We start from the raw sequence: 17,909 nt of genomic DNA on the forward strand, positions 1-17,909 counted from the left end.
CAACGCCAACATGCGCATCCGTGTCTCGTCGTCGACTACCGCACCCTCAACTTCAGGTTAACTGCTCGTCCGGAAAAAGAAAACAACATCACCTTCATTGCACTGCACGCATTCAAGTCGAATTGTTGCGAGTGGACGTACTACGAGCGAGCCGCAATCCTGGCTCACCGAATCAACGAGCGTGCGTGCACGTCCACGCCTTCCTCACCGACGGTGCACAATAGTTAGCCCGGCCGGCGTTGCGCACATGCACCCCAGTGGGCGGGCATGGGTGAGAGTCAGCTCTCAGATAGCGGGTGCGTGCGCGCCACGAGGTACTCATTTTTGAGATGGGCATCGCGGCCACTGGGTCCTGAAGATCTGCTGCAACAGCGCCATTTCGCGTGCCAAGTAGCTAGCCGAACAATGTTATGCTAGCAGTAACAAAAAGTAGTAGGAGGAGAATCCGCGCACAAGTTGGGCGCACCTCACATGCGCCGCAGCCATCGGCGTCCAACTTCTCGCCCTGCACATGCGCCCGGCCCATCATGAGTCGGACTCGGTTACCTTTTGTCCCTTTCACTGGCGAAGTGTTTGGATAAACCAGGACGGCGTCGCGTTCTGATAGGCCAGTGCATGTGCCTTTTTTGCCTCAGTATCTTCCGGAAAATAAAAGTGAAATTTTGCCGATCAAGCAGACTGCTATGTGCTGAATATCGGTTGGATGTGCCCTCCAAGGTCCGTGTATACCAGCCTGATATGTCCAGACATCGGGTATCCTCTCCTTGGAGCTTGGACTAGGCCACGCTGAGCTCCAAAGAGATAAGAAGATATGTACGACTTCCTCGCAAAAAAAAAAAGATATGTACGACTTCCTTGGGTAGTTTTCAGCACAAATGTATGACCATCTTCATAGCTATATGAGTCTATGAGTCCATGGAATTGAGGAAGGCATCGCAATTTCCTCCGTTTTCAGCACAGAGCCAGAGACCCGTCCTCGATCATCGCTTAACGCTACTCCTAGCTACGTCAACAAGACAAGTTCAGGACAAGACAGAGCTAAACAAGACAAGTTCTTCAGCATATATCACGGCACGCATTCATTAACACCTAGTGCAGTCGTCTCTTGACTCTGTTCCGCGCGCCGCACACCTGCAGTGAATCTACGTACCTTAATTGCAGTCACTCCCTGAGATCAGTGAGGGTGTAAACGCCAGTAATTACGGCGAGAATCTAGCAGGTGTAGTACGTCTGAAGGTAGTGTTATTATTTTAGAAAAGTCTGAAGGTAGTGTTGGACTGAATATTAGGACATCTTCAACGGCGGCCCGCAAATTTTCTCCCGCATCCATCCGTGGACAGAGAGACTAGTCCACAAATATAGATGCGGGAGTACGCCTTCCAACTACGGCCATACATATTTTGACAAAAGGTCGAATCAACCGGATGAAATTCATGCAAGCCGGACGAATTTTGATATAAACACTGTGGATTTCATTAGAAATAGTATAATTTGTACATAAAACCTTAAACTAAAAGCCTAAACTGCCCTATACTTCACGATGACTTCATACGCCATGCCGGACTGGCCGGCGGCTCCTCCTCCGTCATCGTCGCCCGCTCCGTCGTCGGAGTCAGAGTCGTCGGGTTTCGGCAGCAGAGGTGGCAGTGTCGTGGTAGGGCTTCCCGGTAGCCGCCTGACCCTCCTGGATGATCCTCTCCGCTTTCTCCTGCGCCGTGCGCAGGGCTAAGGATCCAGTAAGTCCAACACTGATTTGGGCCGCGGCCACCAACGATATAGGCGGGGGAGAGGCTGGCAGGCCTTGGAGGAGGCGACATTGGCGGCGGCGATCTCGGTGTGAGACCACTCCTCATCGTACTTGGCCATCTCCCCGTCGAGGCGGCGGAGACGGTGTTTGCTGGTCTCCGCCGTCTTCACGGAGCGGTCCAGAGCCCATGCGTACGCCAGCTCCGGGTCTGCCGCTATGTGTGGCGGGCTGGCGACGGGACGTCGGAGTCAGCGTACTCCGCCCGTCGTGCTGCGTTGCGCCTGTCTCGCCAGCGCCGCTCTCTGTTGTCGTACTCATGCGCTGTTATGGCGCTCTAGGACGACGAAGAGCTGCCGCTGCCACCACCGTTGAGATAGTGCCGAAGGCGACCGCGTGTTTTGGCGATCGCATTGGGCACGCGCGGCGGCGAGCGGCGCTCCGCCTTGACGCGCCGGGGCGGAGAGAGACGCTCCTCCTTCACACGTCGGGGTGGCGGAGAGAGCCGGTCCTCCTTGACGCGCCGGGGCGGCGAAGAGAGCCACTCCTCCTTCACGCACCGGGGCGGCGAAGGGAGCCGCTCCTCCTTCACGCGCATTAGCGGCGGCGAGATGCGCTCTTCCTACACGCGACGGAGTGTGCAGAGGGGATGGTGACTCCGGCTTCACGAGGAGGAGCGTCCTCGGTGGCGGAGCTAGGCCGTTGAGGTGGAGCACGGAGCGATGGAGCATCAGCTCCATCCGCTCCTTGTACTCCGCGTCGGTGGTGGCGTACACCTGGCCCACCGCCGCCGGAGTTGGTTCCTCCGAAAGCTGCGTTCGCATTGAAGCGACGGCTCCCGAGAGGTCGCGTCAGTCAGCGTCACCCTCCCTCCCTCCGTTCACATCGCGGCATCAATGCCGGCCGTTGCGTGCTCTGGACTGGCATGAATGTAGCGCGGTAAACGGCGCGTGCATCAGAAGAAAAGCGTTGGAGGGGCGGTGGGAAGTTTTGGTGGGGCAGAACGGTCAGAAGCGGGCGTGGGAGTGGTCCGGACTCCTGTAAAGCCCTCCACATTTGTCTTCGGTTTACGGGAGAAAACACCTCCGGACCGTGCCGCGCACAGATATAAAGCCATGTTGGATGGTTTCCGCGGTCCGGACAACGCGGTCCGCTTGCATGCGAGAGGTTTGTGCCTTGAGCGGCCATGTTGCCAACTTTCTCATAAAAGGGAGAAATCACCGTTGAACATCTGCAGCATACTCTACTCCATGTCGCAAAAAGAGCACTCCTACACAGCTAAGACTGACGGTTATACTGATAAGCTTTAAACGTTTGTTGGCTGCACTAATCACTGACTCAAAAATAATTAAGTAAGCTCGCTTTGGTGCCCGTGATGATTATGCTGATACTTTTTCTGGATGGGCAGATCAGAGAATGAAAACTAATTGAGCCTTTTGCGCACCCTTTGCTCCGACTGATGGCTGGCACTGTTCTGAAAAGCTATCGTACCGTTTATCACAATATCAGCTGAATATCCGCTTGTACTGTAGGAGTACAAAAGTAGCAAACAACTCCGAGCCGCCTGACCCCTACATGAGTGCATCGCTTGGAGTCCATGAATGGAGCCATGGAGGCAAAACCTCAATCTTGGAGCCGGCTCATCCGTTATACGCGGATTTGATAGAACGTACTCCCTCCGTTCCATAGTATAAGACGTTTTTTTGCAAGCAATGGAGAGAGTAGTATAACTTGGATGTGTCATTGTAAAAATGCAAGCACGAGAGCTGGAGACAACGGCTCACTCGCTCTTCAATGTCGATGCTCGGTGCGGATTTGGAATATGGTGAATGATTGTGTTGGATGGCATAATGTCGACCCCCTTTCTTGGCGCAACCATAACTCCATTCTTTAATGGTGGGAGGCGGTCTCTCACCGCAATGGTAGAGTGTCTAAATCTACCGCGTCCATTCTGGTGCTCACCTCTTGCAATTTTGAAACGAGCGCAATGTTAGGGTCTTTCGGCATATATCAACAAATGCCTACAATTATCTTCTCCCAACATCAAGAAAAAAGCAGCCCTTTAGGTCAAAGCCTTAGCAAATCGCGTTAGAATTGTAATTCTAGGAGAGTAACTCATTCGTTTGGGCTACGGGCGGGCTCTTTATATACACACACTCTTTCTTCTACTTAATGAAATGGCAAAGCTTTTGCTTTGTTTCAAAACAAAAAAAGCGGGAGCTGATAAGAAGAGACTTAGAAAAATAAGTAGTAGAAAAAACTGTACGTATATAATTTATAACTTGGATTTGGTTACACACCGGTAGTGTCATCTCATGTATGGTGCTCTACACAGAGTCAGTGGGCGGGAGAGCACATGCAAACTATGCCTCCAGCATTTCCCACACATGCTCAAGACGCTAGACGACGACGACCCCACATATGACACCAGACAGACGGCATCTCGAGCTCCTTGATCCCACGCAAAATACAAAAGATAAAATAAGGCAAATGATTTCGATCGGCCGAGCAATTAATCGTAGCCAGCAGAGGGGCCAGAGCGCATGCATGCATGATGCAGGCGCACGTGGCCGCCCATGGGCCGGTCGGGGCGTCGCCGATCAGCTGAACTGGACGAAGGAGCGGTAGTCGGTGTTGGGCCTCCAGTTGGCCGGGATGACATTGTTGGCCACCAGCTTCTTGCCGGAGTCGCTGGTGATGCGCATGGAGAAGGGCCCCTGGAGGCGGTGGTTGGAGTCCATCCGCCAGATGGAGCCCCAGGACTCGCGCATCGGCGTCCACGACCCGGAGTTGGCCTCCTTCATGTCCACCTGGATCACGTCGCCGTCCATGTCCTCGTACTCGATCAGCACCGCCAGGTACACCGCGTTGGAGCCGTCCACCACGTGGAAGTTGATCTTGAGGCCCGGGAAGTTGCAGGGCACCCTCCGGAACTGGATGTCGATGATGCCCGAGTGGCGGAGCTTCTCGTTGAGCCCCGACTTGGCCAGCGCGCCGAAGGCCGTGCCGCTCAGGTCGAAGTGGTACTGCGCCACCGGGTAGTAGTTCATGTCCGTGATCATCACCGTCTCGATTTTGCCGGAGCAGGATTTGTCGCCGCTGCACCGTATCTGAAAGCACAAAGCAAGGTGGTCAACCAAGCTGATAACTGTGTGTAGTGCAGTGTACTATGTTCAATTTTTCACCAAGGTCCAGGAAAAAGATGTAATCTCATCTTCTATAGACGTACCTGGTAGCAGGAGCCGCAGCCCTTGCCGTCCTTGAACAGGGGCTGGTTGCCGCAGGAGGTCATGGAGGAGAAGGGGTACTGGTTCACGTGCTTGAAGCCGCACGCGCCGCCTGCATGTACACCACACGGATGAACCAAATTGAGCAACGACATTAGAACAGAGAGCATCGCTGCATCAAGCATGCATCCACACGGGCAGGCACGTACCGTTGTCGTCGGGCCCGGCGCCGTTGGGCGCTCCGTACCAGGTCGCTCTGGCCGGAAGCCACGCGGAGCTGTAAGAAACGGCGGAGGCGTTGAGGTCCGCCGCCCCCGGCTGCTCAGCGGCGGCGCAAGAGACATACGCGGCAGCAAGCACGGCGGCGAGCGCGAAGGCCTTGACAGAGAGTAGCCCAGCCATCTTTAGCTAAGCTGCTAGAGCCTTGTCAGGGTTGCCACTGGTGGTGGTAGTAGTAGTGGTGCTCTGCTGTGGACTCTGGTCTGTGTCTTGATGGTCCAAGGGGAGGACCTTTGCCGGACTATTTATAGGCAGGCAAAACGGCCGCGGGGCGGGCGGGCGATTGGACCGGCGTCGTCACCCTCACCCACCATCCATCGGCAACGGCCGTTGCACTGCACCGAAGGAGCTGTGGCTCACCGGTCGTATGCTCACATGGGGTTGGGAGGAAATCATGGGGGATTGGAGGCTTCGGTTCACGAGCATCGCTATTATAAAATCGCATCTCGGCCGCTATGCCATGTTACGTTGGTATGGACAGGTGCGTACCGGCCAATGATTTACCCAAAAATAATCTCTTGGGGGTGTTGATGATTTCGATTGAGATGGGCAACTCGATGTGGATTAGCTGAGAACGCGGTTGTTGATCCCAGCACATGCGGTGGGAAACCACGGGAACGACCCACCATCGCCCCCGCCAGCGCCAGGTCGATCACAATACTACACGGAAACTAGCTAGTCTCGGAATCAATGAAACTATGGAGGCAATCATCGTATCCGGCATTTCTAGAGTGATAATTCATCGTCGCATCGATTGATCCTCTGGGTGGCTGCAAGTCTGCAACTGCAACAACAAAATACATGGGCACGCAACGATACAGTTACCGCCGTCTCGAAATCATTTTCTCTTCTCTAGTCCTATAAAAATCACAGTTGGTGATGATGATGTACCTGTCATATGTCGTTTTTGACCGTCTAATCTGGATCCTACGGATAGGAGGCAACCCCACTTCACATTTGCAAACAAACCCCTCATTCTTTTCGTATCATCTTCATCCCGTCTCACCTTAGCCAATCAGCCAAGCAATCGATCCGTCTGGAAAAAAAAATGAAACCGTAGTGTTAGCGGTGCGCCTCCCTGTCACCTTCAACAAGCGGAACAACTACCACACTGAGCTCATCGACTTCGACGTCGCCCACATCAGCCTCTCGTACAACGCCATTGTCAGGTACCGTGCCCTCGCCAAGTTCATGGCGGCAACCCACCATGGCTACGACGTCCTCAAGATGCCAGGGTGCAGCGGCGTCATCATGGTCGCCTGCGGCAGCCGAGAACTCTGATGACGAAGGTGGCGTCTTGCCTCCCGAAGCCACTCCCGCGAAGAAGAAGCAGCTTCTCCCCGAGAATCGTCCGGAGACCAATAAGCCCGCTGGCATCGCCTCTCCGCGCCCGCTGCCGGGGCGCCTCTCCCTCCCGCATAGGAAAGCGCGCCTGGCACCTCCTTCAGGATGGGCTCGAGGGCTTTCGTCTGGAGAGCCTCTGACCCGACCAGCGCGATGAGGAGGTGTTCGGGCACCACTTGGAGGCGTGCTTCGGTACGCGCCCCCGTGAGCAAGGAGCACGGCGCGAGGCGCCAGGGGCACGAGAATTCATCACCAAGGCGAGCGAGGAGCTTCAGGAGGCGCAAGCCATGCACGGCGAGCGTCCCCCCGTACGGCCCGCCAATGCAGTTGCTGCCCCCGACGTGGGTGGCGAGCTGCGCGTCTGCATCAACATCCCGTGCCTCAACGGGGCCGCTTCGCAGGACCTCTTCTGGCCGTCGCACGTTGGCCGGAGTGGGGGCTACCCCTTCAACTACGTTAGCATGCCGTTTGGCCTGCTGAACATGGGTGCCTTGTACCAGCGCCTGGCGCAGCGTACCATGGCGTCTCACGAGGCCAGGCGCTCGGCGGCCGCGTCTTAGGAGGTCCCGGAACCTCGTGAGCCCCCCAGGCCTCCGGAGCCGCCCGGCTCATGAGGAGCAATCTCCATGGCACGCCTCTTCAGCTACCTCAACGCTTCTACAACACCGGTGTCGGGTGACTTTTTGGTTTGTTCAGTTGAGGGCGCCCCTCGGGCTGCATTATCCTTAGACTGCGAGGGTACGCCCCTACAGTCATGTCATTTCGTTCATGTACCTTGAACCAGTTACGGTTTCATAAGCTTCGGTGGCTGTTAACCCTGTGGCTGATGTATGTCACTTCTGGAGTCGCCTCTGCCGGCTTAGCGCGTTGCCAACTCTCCCCTTGAACGTCCCATGAGAGGGGGCTACCGGCATGGCGCCTGTGCTCGGGCCCGTCCCTGCAGCGCTGAAAAACCTAAGAGACTGAGCTCTGGCTCGCAGGCCGGCCCCGTGCACGTCACCTCACCAAGCCCTTAGTGCCTTCGTCTTTCTCACGGAACTATCATGAGCAAATCAGCAAGCGTGCATCGCCTCTCGTACTTCGTAATTGGCTAACACGCAGGAAACTCAGGAGATAGGCGCTTGTGCGGCCTTAACGAACCTTGCCGCCTCAGGAATACCCACCTTGATCAGTGATACGTCTCCAACGTATCTATAATTTTTGATTGTTCCATGCTATTATATTATCAATCTTGGATGTTTTATATGCATTTATATGCTATTTTATATGATTTTTGGAACTAACCTATTAACCTAGAGCCCAGTGCCAGTTTCTATTTTTTCCTTGTTTTTGAGTTTTACAGAAAAGGAATACCAAATGGAGTCCAATTGACGTGCCAATTTTTGATGATTTTTTATGGACCAAAAGAAGCCCCCGGAGTAAAAGAGTTGGGCCAGAAGAGTCCCGGGCTGCCCACGAGGGTGGGGGGCGCGCCCTAGCCCCCTGGGCGCGCCCCCCTATCTCGTGGACGGCTCAGAGACCCCCCTGACGTGATACCTACGCCAAAAATTCCTATAAATACCCAAACCTCCAGAAAATAACCTAGATCGGGAGTTCCGCCACCGCAAGCCTCTGTAGCCACCAAAAACCAATCGGGACCTGTTCCGGCACCCTGCCGGAGGGGGGATCCCTCACCGGTGGCCATCTTCATCATGCCAACGCTCTCCATGACGAGGAGGGAGTAGTTCACCCTCGGGGCTGACGGTATGTACCAGTAGCTATGTGCTTGATCTCTCTCTCTCTCTCTCTCTCTCTCTCTCTCGTGTTCTTGATATGGCACGATCTTGATGTATCGTGAGCTTTGCTATTATGGTTGGATCTTATGATGTTTCTCCCCCTCTACTCTCTTGTAATGGATTGAGTTTTCCCTTTGAAGTTATCTTATCGGATTGAGTCTTTAAGGATTTGAGAACACTTGATGTATGTCTTGCATGTGCTTATCTGTGGTGACAATGGGATATTCACGTGATCTACTTGATGTATGTTTTGGTGATCAACTTGCGGGTTCAGTGACCTTGTGAACTTAAGCATAGGGGTTGGCAAACGTTTTCGTCTTGACTCTCCGGTAGAAACTTTGGGGCACTCTTTGAAGTTCTTTGTGTTGGTTGAATAGATGAATCTGAGATTGTGTGATGCATATCGTATAATCATACCCACAGATACGTGAGGTGACATTGGAGTATCTAGGTGACATTAGGGTTTTGGTTGATTTGTGTCTTAAGGTGTTATTCTAGTACGAACTCTATGATAGATCGAACGGAAAGAATAGCTTCGTGTTATTTTACTACGGACTCTTGAATAGATTGATCAGAAAGAATAACTTTGAGGTGGTTTCGTACCCTACCATAATCTCTTCGTTTGTTCTCCGCTATTAGTGACTTTGGAGTGACTCTTTGTTGCATGTTGAGGGATAGTTATATGATCCAATTATGTTATTATTGTTGAGAGAACTTGCACTACTAAAAGTATGAACCCTAGGCCTTGTTTCCTAGCATTGCAATACTGTTTACGCTCACTTTTATCGCTTGCTACCTTGCTGTTTTTATATTTTCAGATTACAAATACTCATATCTACCATCCATATTGCACTTGTATCACCATCTCTTCGCCGAACTAGTGCACCTATACAATTTACCATTGTATTGGGTGTGTTGGGGGCACAAGAGGCTCTTTGTTATTTGGTTGCAGGGTTGTTTGAGAGAGACCATCTTCATGCTACATCTCCCACGGATTGATAAACCTTAGGTCATCGTCTTGAGGGAAATTTGCTACTGTCCTACAAACCTTTGCACTTGGAGGCCCAACAACGTCTACATGGAGAAGGTTGCGTAGTAGACATCAAGCTCTTTTCTGGCGCTGTTGCCGGGGAGGTGAGTGCTTGAAGGTATATATTTAGATCTTGCAATCAAATCTTTTTGTTTCTTGTTTTATCACTAGTTTAGTCTATAAAAGAAAACTACAAAAAAAAGGAATTAAGGGTGCCTCATATGCTTCATCTTTTTAATATCTTTCATGAAAATAAGGATTCTGATAATTGTGCCAAAATGTTAGAAGAAGAATGCATTAAAATGTTTCGCACTAAATCTTTGAATGATGAGCATGATTGCAATGTTGTGAGTACGAACTCTTTGAATATCCATAGTACTAATGATGATTGCACTAGTCATGATGAAAATGTCTCTTATAAGCACGTCAATTTTTGTGGAGTGCATAGAGTTTGCAAGTACACACCAAATAGGGAAGATATATTTTGCAAGAGGCATAAGTATTTAGAAACCAAATGGTTGCAAGAAAGGCTAGATGTTTGTTCTGAAAATTTAAATTTTCTTAATCATCCTTGTGAACTTTGCAATGAACGTGGTCATTTAAATATCCAATGCAAATTGTTTCATGATCGTATCGTGTCCAAAAATTGTGATGACTTGATTTCTCTTGCACATCATAATGAACTTAGTTTGCTTTTGGGTTATTAAGAAATGAAACCTATAACTAAGGATATGCCAGAATTTGTCCTTGATAAAGTTCTTGATTTTGATCTAGAAGAAATTTTTATGTACTGTGCGGTGAATTGCATTGAAAATCCTTATATTGCCAACTACATAAAGGAAAGAAAACAAATAGAAGATGAAGAGAATACTAATGAAAGGGAAGATACTTCCCAATATCCTCCTATTATTTCTTATGATGAATCAGGTAACGAGGAGGAGCTTTCTATTCAACCAATCTCATTAATAAGGAGCTCAAAAAAGAGGGTTAAACCCACACATGATGTGAAGAAGAAAAGGAAAAGACGGAGAAGCAAAGGTAGAAAGGTATCCCTCCCAAATGATGTTGCTCCTATTACTCATTGTGATGATGATAAATGCTATACTATTAATGATGAGAGTGATTATTCTTATGATATGAAAAGGCCCAAGCTTGGGGATGCTATGTTTGATGAGAATGACATGTTTGAGAATATATTTGCTACAATTAATGTTTGTCCCAAGCTTGGGGATGCTATGTTTAATGAAGATGATATTTTTAGCCTCTCAAGTTTTGGTGAGCAAATTTATTATGATGATAGCATGCCTCCTATTTATGATGATTATTGTGATGACACTTATGCTATAAAAAGTAGTGATGATTATATTTATAAAACTTGTCATGATTATGATTACCCTTTTTCTGAACATTACTCTTTTAATGTGGAAACAATTTATAGTATTCGAGTCTCTTATGATACTCCCACTATTCCGAATGAGAATTTTTTTGCTTATGTGGAGAGTAATAAAATATCTATGCTTGTAGATCATGAAAAGAATGCTTTATGTGATGGTTATATTGTTGAATTCATTCATTATGCTACTGAAAATTATTATGAGGGAGGAACATATGCTTGTAGGAATTGCAATAATATCAAGTTTCCTCTCTATGTGCTTAAAGTTTTGAAGTTATGCTTGTTTTGCCTTCCTATGCTAGTTGATTATTGTTCCCATAAGTTGTTTGCTCACAAAATCCCTATGCATAGGAAGTGGGTTAGACTTAAATGTGCTAGTCATATTCTTCATGATGCTCTCTTTATGTTTCAATTCTTATCTTTTACGTGAGCGTCATTGAAATCATCATGCCTAGCTAGGGGCGTTAAACGATAGCGCTTGTTGGGGGGCAACCCAATTTTATTTTTGTTCTTTGCCTTTTGCTCCTGCTTAGTAATAAATAATCTATATAGCCTCTGGTTAGATATGGTTTTATGTTTTAATTAGTTTTTGTGCCAAGTAGAACCTTTGGGAAGACATGGGTGAAGTCTTTGCGATCTTGCTGTAAAAAACAGAAACTTTGCGCTCACGAGATAAGCTGTCATTGTTTACAAAAGAGTGATTTTAAGTTGATTCTTTTTGTAGAAGATTAATAGACAAGTTCCTCACGTCCACCAATTTATTTCAGAATTTTTGGAGTTACAGAAGTATTCGAATGATACAGATTATTTACTACAGACTGTTCTGTTTTTGACAGATTCTGTTTTCTATGTGTTGTTTGCTTATTTTGATGAATCTATGAGTAGTAACGGAGGGTATGAACCATAGATAAGTTGGAATACAGTAGATATTACACCAATATGAATTTAGAATGAGTTCACAACAGTACCTAAGTGGTGATTTATTTTCTTATACTAACAGAGCTTACGAGTTTTCTGTTAAGTTTTGTGTTGTGAAGTTTTCAAGTTTTGGGTAAAGAATCGATGGACTATGGAATAAGGAGTGGCAAGAGACTAAGATTGTGGATGCCCAAGGCACCCCAAGGTAATATTCAAGGACAACCAAGAGTCTAAGCTTGGGGATGCCCTGGATGGCATCCCCTCTTTCTTCTTCGTTCATCGGTAACTTGGAGCTATATTTTTATTCACCACATGATATGTGTTTTGCTTGCAGCATCATTTTATTTTATTTTGTTTTGCTTGCTGTTTGAATAATATCCCAAGATCTGAAATTTTTAAATGTTAGAGAGTCTTCACATAGTTGCATAATTATTCGACTACTCATTGATCTTCACTTATATCTTTCGGAGTAGTTTGTCATTTGCTCTAGTGCTTCACTTATATCCTTTTAGAGAACGATGGTGGTTTTATTTTGAAGAAATAGATGAACTCTCATGCTTCACTTATATTATTTTGAGAGTCTTTAGAACAGCATGGTAATTGCTTTGGTTATGAATTTAGTCCTAATACGATGGGCATCCAAGAGGGATATAATAAAAACTTTCATATAAAGTGCATTGAATACTATGAGAAGTTTGATTCCTTATGATTGTTTTGAGATATGAAGATGGTGATATTAGAGTCATGCTAGTGGAGTAGTTGTGAATTTGAGAGATACTTGTGTTAAAGTTTGTGATTCCCGTAGCATGCACGTATGGTGAACCGTTATGTGATGAAGTCGGAGCATGATTTATTTTTTGATTGTCTTCCTTATGAGTGGCGGTCGGGGACGAGCGATGGTCTTTTCCTACCAATCTATCCCCCTAGGAGCATGCGCGTAGTACTTCGTTTCGATAACTAATAGATTTTTTCAATAAGTGAGTTCTTTATGACTAATGTTGAGTCCATGGATTATACGCACTCTCACCCTTCCACCATTGCTAGCCTCTCTAGTATCGCACAACTTTCGCCGGTACCATACACCCACCATTACCTTCCTCAAAACAGCCACCATACCTACCTATTATGGCATTTCCATAGCCATTCCGAGATATATTGCCATGCAACTTTCCACCGTTTCGTTTATTATGACAGACTCCATCATTGTCATATTGCTTTGCATGATCATGTAGTTGACATCGTATTTGTGGCAAAGCCACCTTCATAATTCTTCCATACATGTCACTCTTGATTTATTGCACATCCCGGTACACCGTCGGAGGCATTCATATAGAGTCATATTTTGTTCTAAGTATCGAGTTGTAAGTAAATAAAAGTGTGATGATCATCATCATTAGAGCATTGTCCTAGTGAGGAAAGGATGATGGAGACTATGATTCCCTCACAAGTCGTGATGAGACTTTGGACGAAAAATATAAAAAATTATAAAAAAAGAGGCCAAAAAAAGAAAAAAAGAGAAGGCCCAAAAAAACAAAAAAAACAAAAAATGAGAGAAAAAGAGAGAAGGGGCAATGCTACTATCCTTTTACCACACTTGTGCTTCAAAGTAGCACCATGATCTTCATGATAGAGAGTCTCCTATGTTGTCACTTTCATATACTAGCGGGAATCTTTCATTATAGAACTTGGCTTGCATATTCCAATGATGGGCTTCCTCAAATTGCCCTAGGTGTTCGTGAGCAAGCAAGTTGGATGCACACCCACTTATTTTCTTTTGTTGAACTTTCATACACTTATAGTTCTAGTGCATTCGTTGCATGGCAATCCCTACTCACTCACATTGATATCTATTGATGGGCATCTCCATAGCCCGTTGATACGCCTAGTTGATGTGAGACTATCTTCTCCTTTTTGTCTTCTCCACAACCACCATTCTATTCCACCTATAGTGCTATGTCCATGGCTCACGCTCATGTATTGCGTGAAGATTGAAAAAGTTTGAGAACATCAAAAGTATGAAGCAATTGCTTGGCTTGTCATCGGGGTTGTGCATGATTTCAATATTTTGTGTGATGAAGATAGAGCATAGCCAGACTATATGATTTTGTAGGGATAGCTTGCTTTGGCCATGTTATTCTGAGAAGACATGATTGCTTTGTTAGTATGCTTGAAGTATTATTGTTTTCATGTCAATATTAAACTTTTGTTTTGAATCTAATGGATCTGAATATTCTTGCCACAATAAAGAAGATTACATTGATAAATATGTTAGGTAGCATTCCACATCAAAAATTCTGTTTTTATCATTTACCTACTCGAGGACGAGCAGGAATTAAGCTTGGGGATGCTTGATACGTCTCCAATGTATCTATAATTTTTGATTGTTCCATGCTATTATATTATCAATCTTGGATGTTTTATATGCATTTATATGCTATTTTATATGATTTTTGGGACTAACCTATTAACCTAGAGCCTAGTGCCAGTTTCTGTTTTTTCCTTGTTTTTGAGTTTTATAGAAAAGGAATACCAAACGGAGTCCAATTGACGTGCCAATTTTTGATAATTTTTTATGGACCAAAAGAAGCCCCCGGAGTAAAAGAGTTGGGCCAGAAGAGTCCCGGGCTACCCACGAGGGTGGGGGGCGCGCTCTACCCCCCTGGGCGCGCCCCCTATCTCGTGGACGGCTCGGAGACCCCCCTGACGCGAGACCTATGCCAAAAATTCCTATAAATACCCAAACCTCCAGCAAATAACCTAGATCGGGAGTTCCGCTGCCGCAAGCCTCTGTAGCCACCAAAAACCAATCGGGACCCTGTTCCGGCACTCTGCCGGAGGGGGGATCCCTCACCGGTGGCCATCTTCATCATCCCGGCGCTCTCCATGACGAGGAGGGAGTAGTTCACCCTCGAGGCTGAGGGTATGTACCAGTAGCTATGTGCTTGATCTCTCTCTCTCTCTCTCTCTCTCTCTCGTGTTCTTGATATGGCACGATCTTGATGTATCGCGAGCTTTGCTATTATAGTTGGATCTTATGATGTTTCTCCCCCTCTATTCTCTTGTAATGGATTGAGTTTTCCCTTTGAAGTTATCTTATCGGATTGAGTCTTTAAGGATTTGAGAACACTTGATGTATGTCTTGCATGTGCTTATCTATGGTGACAATGGGATATTCACGTGATCTACTTGATGTATGTTTTGGTGATCAACTTGCGGGTTCAGTGACCTTGTGAACTTACGCATAGGGGTTGGCACACGTTCTCGTCTTGACTCTCCGGTAGAAACTTTGGGGCACTCTTTGAAGTTCTTTGTGTTGGTTGAATAGATGAATCTGAGATTGTGTGATGCATATCGTATAATCATACCCATGGATACTTGAGGTGACATTGGAGTATCTAGGTGACATTAGGGTTTTGGTTGATTTGTGTCTTAAGGTGTTATTCTAGTACGAACTCTATGATAGATCGAACGGAAAGAATAGCTTCGTGTTATTTTACTACGGACTCTTGAATAGATCGATCAGAAAGAATAACTTTGAGGTGGTTTCGTACCCTACCATAATCTCTTCGTTTGTTCTCTGCTATTAGTGACTTTGGAGTGACTCTTTGTTGCATGTTGAGGGATAGTTATATGATCCAATTATGTTATTATTGTTGAGAGAACTTGCACTAGTGGAAGCATGAACCCTAGGCCTTGTCTCCTAGCATTGCAATACCGTTTACGCTCACTTTTATCACTTGCTACCTTGCTGTTTTATATTTTCAGATTACAAATACTCATATCTACCATCCATATTGCACTTGTATCACCATCTCTTCGCTGAATTAGTGCACCTATACAATTTACCATTGTATTGGGTGTGTTGGGGACACAAGAGACTCTTTGTTATTTGGTTGCAGGGTTGTTTGAGAGAGACCATCTTCATCCTACACCTCCCATGGATTGATAAACCTTAGGTCATCCACTTGAGGGAAATTTGCTACTGTCCTACAAACCTTTGCACTTGGAGGCCCAACAACATCTACAAGGAGAAGGTTGCGTAGTAGACATCAATCAGGCAACAGTTTTGTCCGCAAAAGGCTAAGTAAAATTGCTTCGTATACCGTGTGTTGCTGGTTAAAGCCCTTTCCCGGGCACATCCGCAAGGCGAGCCGCTCCTTTTTCGTGCAAACCACTTGCACGTTAAAGTGGGCTCTTGAGCATCGCGCCTCAGGAGCTCCTACTGGCTCTCAGGCCCTCACCCGTAGCCTTGTTCCAGGCATCGCGACCTGACATACCAGCGATGGGTGAGCTCGTCTGAGAGCCGGGTCCCGAGGACGTAGAGCGCCTTGGTGAGAAAGAAAAGGACGGGCAAACCATGCGTGAGGGCACAGGAAGTCGGCCGCGGCCCGGCCGCACAGGCGCCACTCGAAACGGTAAAGTACGCCAGTCCTCTCACGCACCCCTATCAGGGCTTGTCTTGATGCATTTCAGGACAAAAGCGGAGGACCAGGCTCCAGGAAAGCGCACCCTCACGATGCAGGAACACCTCGGGAATCATGAGCACCCATAGCTAAGTCACCTTCCCTGCGCTAGGCGCGAGCCTTACTATTGACACCACACCTTTGTTTCCGCGATCTCGTTTAGGCGAAAATCCTTTCCCGTCTGAAAGCTGCCTGCGCGTCAAGGGCGACCCCCCGAGCATCGCGCCTCATGAGCTCTTAGCGGACCTCGGGTCCCTCACCTCCTGGCCTTGCACACGGCATCGCGGCCTGGCATACCAGCGACGCCGGAAGCTTACCTGGGGACTGTGTCCCGGTGACGCATGGGGCTAAGCTATCGCGAGGAGGAAAGGGCTCGATCTTAAACGAGAGACGCCAACATGACTCGGAAATGCTATAAAACCTTAAGACAAAAGGCGCGAGCGCCACAGTTTCTTACATGCCCCGCGGGGCCCTTCATGACTTCTGGTGTAGTACATAAAAACGAAAGAAACGGCCTCCCGAAGGCCGCAGCTCCTGAGGCGCCGGCTCCGACGCCGCATCGCCTAGTCAGAGTCCTCCTCCTCCTTGATCGTGGCGCAGCGACGGGGCAGCTCGCCGTGGTCGCCGTCACTCGAGCCTTCCCCGAAGGAAGCGTCATCACCACTGGAGGCATCGCGGCTGTCGCCAAGGGCAAGTTTGCCGCCGAGGGTGTCGTTGTCGGAAGAGGGATGGTCGCCGCTGCTGTTGTCGCTCTCTGGGCAGCATTCTAGGCATCTGTCGTCTTCCCCGAAGATCCTGACGAAGAGCGTCGTCGCCCCGTCATACTTGAAGTGGAGGGTGTGCCTCCCCTTCAGGCCGCCAACGTGGGTGAGCTTCTGCCACCCGCGAGTCAGATAGACGTAGCCTGAGGGGGTGGCCTCAACCTCCGCCCATGAAGACCGGTTGCAGCAGCCATCTGACTGCAGCCACAGCCCGACGGGTCCTCCCACCGGCAGCTCCTCTGCGAAGGAGCGCGGGAACCGGATCTAGGTGCCCGGCGGCCTCTCCATCCACACCATGAACTCGCGGGCCGTGTCATTCGAGTGGGCCCACAGGCGAAGTGGTCGGGCGGCCACCACGTGCATTTCCCCTCGGCCTCGGCTCTGCGGCTCCCGCGGCCTCTTTCACGGGAAGGATTCCTCCCGCGGCTGCCGGAGCCGATGTGGACCCCCAGCGGGGCGCATTCGCGCCCCTGGGAAACCGCCGTGGACGTTGTGGTGGACTTGCGAGGGCGGCCGCCCCACCTCTTCGGCGGAGGCACCTCTGGCTCCTCCCTGGGGGCTTTGCCTTTTTCCTCGGTGGTGAACCTCCTCACTGGTGCCATGGTTGCTTCGGCAAGATGTTTACTGCGGCGAGGATTGGAGGAGAATAGGCGAGAAGACAGAGATGGGATGGGGCTCTGTCCCCTCGCCTTCTTATAGGCAGTTGGAGGAGGCCAACCGGCGCCCCTCCATGTTCGTGCAATGATGGCCTCGCAACATGCACGTCCAGAATTTTCAGTCTGGGCGGTTGCCGAGGTGACGTGGGCAAGTGGAGGCGTCCGCGTCCCGTCGTGCGCCACACGTCAAGCCTAGCCCGCAGGCGATTGGGGCCCGTGTCGCTTCGCCCTTCATTTCTTGCCTTTGCTTTGAAGCTAGCCGAGCGTGCCTTGGGCCCGGGGGTTACTGTCAGCATTCTGGGATCGGGGGTACCCAGAC

General features: G+C 48.8%; 1 protein-coding gene across 2 annotated transcripts; it reads right to left on the bottom strand.

The window, feature by feature from the left end:
- Positions 1-3,992: 3,992 nt before the first annotated feature.
- On the bottom strand, positions 3,993-17,536 carry LOC543145 (expansin-B6). 2 transcript variants are annotated; one of them, XM_044593929.1, is made up of 5 exons: positions 17,296-17,536; positions 6,424-6,563; positions 5,181-5,373; positions 4,974-5,083; positions 3,993-4,854 (listed from the first exon to the last, which is right to left on the bottom strand). In XM_044593929.1, the coding sequence occupies exons 1-5, from the start codon at positions 17,534-17,536 to the stop codon at positions 4,345-4,347; spliced, it is 1,194 nt and encodes a 397-aa protein (XP_044449864.1). In that variant the 3' UTR covers positions 3,993-4,344. The 2 variants fall into 2 exon arrangements, with proteins under 2 accessions (XP_044449864.1, XP_044449865.1); XM_044593930.1 differs by lacking the exons at positions 6,424-6,563; positions 17,296-17,536 and having other exon boundaries at positions 5,181-5,474.
- Between the last annotated feature and the right edge of the window lie 373 nt (positions 17,537-17,909).

Source organism: Triticum aestivum, chromosome 1D (assembly GCF_018294505.1).
Source record: "Triticum aestivum cultivar Chinese Spring chromosome 1D, IWGSC CS RefSeq v2.1, whole genome shotgun sequence".
Lineage (NCBI taxonomy): Eukaryota > Viridiplantae > Streptophyta > Magnoliopsida > Poales > Poaceae > Triticum > Triticum aestivum.

Coding starts and splice junctions, on each gene's coding strand:
- LOC543145 (XM_044593929.1), bottom strand. CDS start 17,536: ATGGCACCAGTGAGGAGGTTCACCACCGAGGAAAAAGGCAAAGCCCCC. Junction 5,374..6,423: donor ATGAACTTGGCGAGGGCACG/GTACCTGACAAT, acceptor GCTTAGCTAAAG/ATGGCTGGGCTACTCTCTGT. Junction 4,855..4,973: donor GCTGCGGCTCCTGCTACCAG/GTACGTCTATAG, acceptor TTGTGCTTTCAG/ATACGGTGCAGCGGCGACAA.